The sequence below is a fragment of the Dendroctonus ponderosae genome, unplaced genomic scaffold (assembly GCF_020466585.1).
Source record: "Dendroctonus ponderosae isolate FM_Combo_2020 unplaced genomic scaffold, Dpon_F_20191213v2 Dpon_F_20191213_3, whole genome shotgun sequence".
NCBI classification, from domain to species: domain Eukaryota; kingdom Metazoa; phylum Arthropoda; class Insecta; order Coleoptera; family Curculionidae; genus Dendroctonus; species Dendroctonus ponderosae.
In genome coordinates, this window is record NW_026018508.1 from 14,532,218 (window position 1) to 14,540,112 (window position 7,895).

At 38.2% G+C, this 7,895-nt stretch overlaps 1 protein-coding gene across 1 annotated transcript in view; it reads left to right on the top strand.

Annotated features, from left to right (window-relative positions):
- LOC109537509 (putative dipeptidase UREG_03382) overlaps positions 1 to 7,895 on the top strand; it is a 154,042-nt gene that overhangs the window by 39,472 nt on the left and 106,675 nt on the right. The window contains exon 4 of the mRNA XM_048664663.1: positions 1,067 to 1,736. Coding sequence (XP_048520620.1) covers positions 1,069 to 1,736 — 668 coding nt within the window. The 5' untranslated portion in view covers positions 1,067 to 1,068. The remainder of the gene's footprint in view (positions 1 to 1,066; positions 1,737 to 7,895) is intronic.

Here is a 7,895-nt window from a genome sequence, read left to right on the forward strand (position 1 = left end):
TGCAAGTTTTCATTATGGTTTGCTTAAAATGATTATTTTTTTATCCTTTTCTGCATATAGTCCATACAGCCGAACTTGTTTAAATAAATGTCGTTTTTAGACAGAAGTTTATTTTTTTGTCATAATCTCTTCAGATACGACCCACGTTTTATGTGAAATATTTTCAGCAAATGGTTTGCAGTTTTTGATTTATTGGATTAGTTTCCTTAAATCTGTAAGCCTTGGCTCTGCGTCAATGTAAATAAAGATCTGTTTCTGAGTTCATAACGCTTATTTTTGACCATTTGCAAAACAAATATTTAATACGCTCACATTTTTGCATTAAGTAAGCATTTATAAAAACATCTGTTTGGGGCAATTCGATCCACATCTCTAATCAACAATGTGTCGCAATAAAATGAACCTGTGCTTGCAAAGATCAAATACTTTTTCTTCGTTTACGCCCAATGAGGAGTGCCTTCATTGCTCAAATGCTCCATAATTGTATAGATAACAGGCAAGTGGTATTCATCAATTTTTTTCTTGACGGCATAATCCAATTTATCGTACGCCTTGAAGTTTTTGTCTGCTCGCTAACCATCCCTCATCCGTTATCCTTCAGCCAGTTGGGGTAGATTAAATCGTTGATAAGAGCCGCTACATGTGTTCCCATAGATAATTTAGTGCTCGTTTTTGTTACGCAACCCCATTGATTATTTATTCGCAATGCTCGACTTTCTAGAGCAAAAACCCGAGTTTTACGGTCGGGCCAAATGCATCACATCCATGTAGTGGTTCCGGTATGAAATAAACATCGAGTCATCAATTTGGCTTCAATTTTTCCGCATTAATCAAACCTGCGCTGTTTTGGAATGTTATTCGGTCTAAAATTTCCTCGGGTTGCTGCAAAACAGCGACTCCAGTACGGAAATGGTTAGCAGCAGAACTCATTTGCAAACGGGAGTTTGGAAGTTTTGCCCGATTGATTGAAATCATCAATGTGCCCCTAATAAAAGAACCAATCAGTGCATGAAGTACCGCAATAATCCTCGACAAGTCGAATAAAAGTTTTGGTTTTTCCTTCCAGAGATGAAGAGTCAAAAGGTGACGAAAAGCTCCAAGTACACCCAAGCATCCCCCAGTGACGTCCTCGAGTACCAAAACGTCGGCCAAACGATAATCCCACTCTCACCCCAAGGAGCGATTAGCGATGCTTCCGACAAAGTCACCTACGCCGAAAGTGTGTTCTACAACGTGAACCAAAGCTCCGAATTGCTGCTGAAAAATGCGCCACCACCTGCGATCGAAGTGGTGCCCACTCGCCAAGCAAAACAGAAATCCGACCTGGAGACTTTGTGCCATTGCGTGCAAAATAGGGACTTGTGCCGGCAAAAAACGCGCTTCTCCGAAGACGTGGTACCCGAACAGCAGGTTCTGGTACTCAACCGGTCGTTTTCCTCTTTGCCCAGGCTGGCGAACGTCGAGCAAGCGATGCTGGACCGAACGCCGAGCTATCAATATCACGCCCCGCCAAGACACAGCTACATCTGTGAACAGAACCAGAGGATATTGAGGGAGATCAAGACGGCCTCGTTGCGCCGAATGCAATCACCGGAAATTATCAATATTCATCGCGGACCGAATAGTGTTTTTTATGACGCGTATGGTGTTGAACAGTGCGTGGTTCGGCCCTGTGCCATTCAATGTGAGGATTATTCCAGCTTGAGGAGGGGACAAACGATGAAAGCCACTAGAAGGTAACTCGATTGCTTAATACAGAATTTTAGCTCAACAGCTTTACCTTTGTGATTGTGATCTAATTTTATTCACTGGTTTCAGCTCAACCTCATTCATTTGATGAGTATGGCCTTAAAACTGCATGTGAAGAGTTTTTCGTTGTCCGATAATTTATAACATTGAAAGGGATTTTTCTTGGCGTCAAGAAAAATCCCTTTCAAAGTTATAAATTATCGGACAACGAAAAACTCTTCACATGCAGTTTTAAGGCCATACTCATCAACTGAATGAGCTGAAACCAGTGAATCAATTTAGATCAGAGTTAGGAATTATGTAATTAACACGTAAAACTGAGAAACTGGCATAAAGCAAAACAAAATATTAAAAAAAAAATTGGTGTGTTTAACAGTGAAAATTAAAAAATGATATTGACAAGCGATGACGCAAAGAATCCATAAAAACCATGAAAGCCACCAGAAGGTAACTCGATTGCTTAATACAGAATTGTAGCTCATACAGTTTTAACTTTGTGATTGTGATATAATTTCATTCATTGGTTTCAGCTCAAGCTCATTCAGTTGATGAGTATGGCCTTAAAACTGCATGTGAAGAGTTTTTCGTTGTCCGATAATTTATAACTTTGAAAGTGATTTTTCTTGGCGTCAAGAAAAATCCAATTCAATGACAATTGTTCAATGACAATTGATTTACGGAAAGTGGCACAGTGAACAATACATCTACTCAGGTCATAATAAGAATTATTAGGGATTTTAAGAAGAATTGTATAAACTGTACACTGTTCAACTACAGTCAAGGGCTGATCCAATTCTCTATCCAACGATGTCAAAACGAATTCTCTGGCTCGAATGGTTCTCGAGAAACTTCGAAAAAAGCAGCGTCATGTTCAAGTGGATTTTGCAACTCAAAAAAAACCACACAAATCTAAAACTTCTTGAATTCAAGCATTTTTTCCGAAAACTGCCAACATTTCCCCATCCATGGTTCACTTTCTAAAAAGGTAATTTATTTGTCTCTAGAATGATGTACAAATGAGCGTTCTTGCTCATTTTGCCTCCGAGATACGAGCAAAAACGGGACGGAAAACCTTAAATTTCGCAATAATCTTACGCCACTCTTGCACAAAACGACGATAATTTTTCTAATTTCATAGACAACAGAAGACTATATTTTTTTTACATAACCCCCCCTGACTTTAAAGCTGGATTCGCCCCTGACTACAGTCGACAATATTCGCGTTCATTGTAGAAAAACTCATTTTCTTGCCGACCAAAGATGATTGGTTTGGTCAGAACTGTATCCAATTTCATACAAACCGATTATCCAGGGCTCCGAAAAAAATCTAAACCTTGTATTGAACAGTGTTCAAACGCGGTTGATTGTCGCCTTTAAAGCAAACACTCATAAAATGCCACGTTAAAATTAGTCCTTTGCAGACTGAAAGAACACTGCAGCGATAGCAACATAGAAAATATCAATTTTTTTGAAGTGAAACCCTCCAAAGACCTGATATTGTCAGATCGATCCAATCCCTGCAGCTCAGTTTCCCGTCTGAAACCCATTTTGGCAACATTTAATACCACTTTCAAACTTCAAATGATTTTAGTGGTTTCCCTAAATTTTTCAGGTACTAGAGATGCTTTTACCGGCAAATGCAAAGCTCGTTTCGCCGTTTATTGAATTTTTAAAATCGGTTAAAATTTGAGGTAGCTCGAAAGAATGAAGCCTTCAATTTCCTTTGAAACTTTCAATTAATCGAAGCCAGTTCGCGAATTTTCCGGAATTTTCAAGATGTTAAACCTCCGATCCAAAGCTCGGTTATTGCACTTTAATTGCTCAAGTTTGGTTGTCTGAATAATCAATGTTGCAGAAGTAACAGCCAGACACAAGACTATTAATATTTAAATGTGCTCGAGCCATTTATAATGAAGGTCGAGTTGAGCAAGGGGTAGCTGTGGGTTCTGCGTTTTTGTGTATGTAAATTGCATTAAATGATGGTCAGTTCAGTTGTTTGGCGAAATTTGCTTAGTTGAAAGCTGGTTTTTCAGCCTTGCGTCAATTTTCCGTATATAGTTAAAAATGGCCCAACTTTCACTTCAAACACGGTTGTATTCATGAGTTTTTTAAAAGACTGGAATTGCTGCGTGTGTCAGGTTAATTTATAGGCGCTGCAAAAATCCCAAGCTGCTCCAACGATTTAAAGCGTTTTTCCGGCCAACAACAAAAAATCGTTTTCTTCAAACCCGAAAATATAAAAATGAATGTAATAAACTGGAAATTGTGTTGCCGAAAGCCGAATTAAACAACTTTTTTGCCTTCTAAACAAATTCCTAGTTAAAATTAACGCATTTCTGAAAGGTTGTTCGCCCGCAGGAAACCGTCCCCGCATTGCGTAAAAAAGAAAGTAACGCCCGCCTTGGCCAAGAAATATTTATTTTGTAACTCGACAGTGTCGGCTGATGTTCTTTTTATCTTTCAACTAATTAGGGCGGACCACACCGACAAGATAAATTGAAAATGGTGATGTGGGAATTAACTTTCCCAGATCAAACTGAAATGGAACGCCCATGTCTTTAATTCGCTTGACGCTTCAGTTAATTTCATTTTCCTGTTTCTGCCCTTAGCGACTCCGCATGAAGATAATTTCGAATTTATTTATTGTTAAATACAAGCATTAAACGTGCCCTTCCTTTCAAAATTATGGTTAGTCTTAATTTGTGCGCATTTTATTCCACTTTTTCTGCCTCTGGTCCCAGATTGAATTAAAATTGCTTGCTTGGTTGAACGGTTTATGTATCTGATGGCTTAAAGAAGTTGAAGCCGAATTAGCTGAAAGTCGGAAGGAAATGAGTAGCGACCGTAACAAGCCTGAAAAGGCTTATTTTGTTCACTCTTTAACAATTTTGATCTTTCTGCACTTTCACTTTATTTCCATTTTTAGTCGAGTTCTCTCGACTCGAAATCGTAAAATAACATTTTACGATTTCAACGCTCCACCAATTCCTTTTTATAGAGATAATTTATTTTTGGATTGTGTTTTTTATTCAATTTCCTTCTCTTCTGGATTCGAATGTTTTGGCACAGAAAATGCGGTTCAAAAATATTTTGGAATCACTACCGTTCATGTCTTGAATTGTTGTTTGTTAATAATTAATATCCCTAACTGTACTTTCCTTTTATATCCAACTTTAAATTATGTCGCAATCATGTTTCCGCTCTAGCTAATTGTTTGTGAAAATAAGAAAATTAAGCCCATTAAAAACTGTTCAACTTGTAAAACTTCTCTGCACCGTTGCTTGCTGTCTGTCCTCTTTATTGTCTGTTTCATTTCCTTGGCTTTTTACTTCAAAAAATTAGCTGCCACCGACCTGGTCAATTTAAAGGGTTTTATAAACTTGAAGCTTTGCTCCGCATAAACCAAAGTTTTTGAATGGAATTGATGCGATTTTGGCAAGAACCAGTCGACCTAAACTCTGGACGGATATTATAATTTTCTTTCGCTTTGAAGCCATTTTGCTTTGCTCCCGTTTGAAAATCTGCCTTCAAAGTTAAATTTCGAGTCAAAGATCGGCCGAAGAGAAATTGGCCTATGAATAACAAAATATTTCTAAGCGTAAACGGCGTATCTGTTCTCGGGAGACCTTTGGAGGCTTCTCGAAATCCAGAACTAAAGAGAATACTAAAACCCGAATTCCGCTCTTAGGGACCATGTTTTCTGATATTTTATTTGCGAAACGAATTGCGTTAGCAATCGCAAACACTCATAAAATAATAATTAACTTTGGTTTCAGCATTTGCTTATTGCATGTTTATTTTCGCAATTAGTTTCGTTTGCTCCCTAGCTTTGCTTCTGCCAAGTGTATCGGGACACAAAAGTGGAGCGAAATAAACGCAATAAAAACTGTTTTGGATGCTTAAAAACTCATTACGATTTTCCCTTTGGCTTGAAAGAATTTTAATCCCTTCGGAAGTCGTAAATCAGTCGTAAAGTGCAACTTATTTATTTTAGAGTTGTAAAGCGACCGCAGGTTGTTGTGTTCCATAATTAAAGTGGCGTGGTTGAGTAGATAGTGGGAGAATTTCAGAAACGTTTTCTCTAAGGCGGATAAATGGCATTTAGCAGTTTATAAAATAACGGCGAATTGCAAAATGCCATGAAACTTACTCAGTGAGGTATTAAGAAAATGAAGCAGAAGCACGCAAGAGAAAGTAAGTTATTATCAAAAGAGAAAGACTTTCGAGGCCATTCCTTGAAACTAATGGGTTTTTCGGGTTTTTAGGCCATCGTTCGGTAGAATTTCTTCCTGACGTTTCGCAAGCACGTTTGGCTTGCATCTTCAGAAGTGGTTTGCTTGAACGCTTACACTGTTCCGATGCGATTCCTCTGGCGCAGTCCGTATTTTTGCATCGATTGCATAAATACAGACGCGTATTTATAGATATTCAGTAGATATTCTCAGTAGATATAGAATTTTAGTTTAGCAGGAGTTTCGGTCAGGAGGATTGTGTCGCCAGCGTCTTTTTCCTCCTTTAACTCCTCTTTTCATTCCGGTGTATTTAGCTGTTTCAATCCAATTATGTGGCAGCGTTCTGATTATAATATACATTGGATATTATTCCGCGATTTCTGTTTAGATTATTTTTCTCCAGCAACTTAACCATATAACGGTGTTCAACTGTATCAGATGGCCTTAGCGCAGTCGAGAAATGGAAAAAAGTTTTGCTTTCGAATTCGTATGCTTTTTCTTGTTACGTCTTTGATCTGAGTCTGTCCTGGAATACCACAAACTTTGAGTCATCCAGTATACCAAATTGAACAAGTTCGGAACCCGTCTTTAGAAAAATGTTCAGCTTATGTACTTTCCATGTTTAATCCACCCTTAAACTATTGCGCTTCCAAAGGAGCTCGGGTGAAAATTATCTAACACCTTTTTCTCGCAAAGGCTTCGTTATTACTGTTGTTATGTCGGCACTTTTGAAATATTCCCTACATTGTCTGCATGTGTCTGTCACAGCATTAATCATGTTTGCGTAGGCAGAACATTTAAGCGATGCCATTAGACTTTCCCTATTTACAGGTTTCTTCGCGGAATTAAAGTACTTAATAAAGAGGCGCGTCTTGCAGCTGCTCCCGCAACTTCTCCACTTTCAAGTTCGGAATTAGCTGCAGTTTGTTTTGTCACGATAATTAATTGGAACCGCTTAAACGGTATTGTGGTGTTATTTAGGAAAAACTGCTTTTCTGCTTACATTGTTCAGCCGGCTAGGATTGACGCAATGAGTCGGAGCCGACACTCAATAATTCGCATTGAAGGCAAAATATTCGAGTAAGAAATCTGAGAACAAAGATAGCCACGACGAGGCAATTTCCCTTTGAAAGGTGCATAAAAATAGAGCGAAATTATATGGCAAGTGGAGATTTCATTTTTTTTTATTCGCAAAAATTCGGCATTCTCATTTGGCTCTCCAGCAAGCTTCAAAGTGACCATTTTCTCTATGAAATATTGTTTGTGCAAGTGTGTATTTACTCATTCCCATGTCAAAATCCCTTGCATATGATAATATTAAATCTGAACGTTGTATTTAAACATTTTTGTATTGACTTTGCCAAATCAGCCAAATGGAAGCGCCGAATTCCAAAAATTGCCAGCTTGTATCCCGAAGCGAAATCTAATTTGTTGAAATTCTTCTGGCCTGGAATATACTCGAATTACCAGCCGAAATCGGAATTGGTCTCGATCTTAATTAAAATGCCATGGCCCTGGCTACAATTGCCGTTGGGAAAACTGCTAATTCTTCGGTTCTGTGGTCCTCCTCAATTATGAATGTTGACATTACCGTTTATGTAGGTATTTGCCGCATAACAATGCGAATTATTCAGCCAAACTTCCAACTTCCGTCCTGGCTTCATTATCCTAAGAAATGTTGTTAGATACTGATTTTATAGGGGACCAAACGGATGACTAGACTGATGTAGTTTGCAAATTTTATTATATTTCCATTGTATACACTTTCCTGACTGTGTTTCAATTCCAAATCAAATTCATTCCTGGGTTTCAGTCATTTATTGTCTCTATTTATCAATCAAAATACGTTTCGGTGTATTTTTCCACCATCATCAGTTTTTATGTGTAGCGTTGTTGCTGCTTTAAGCCTTGGCA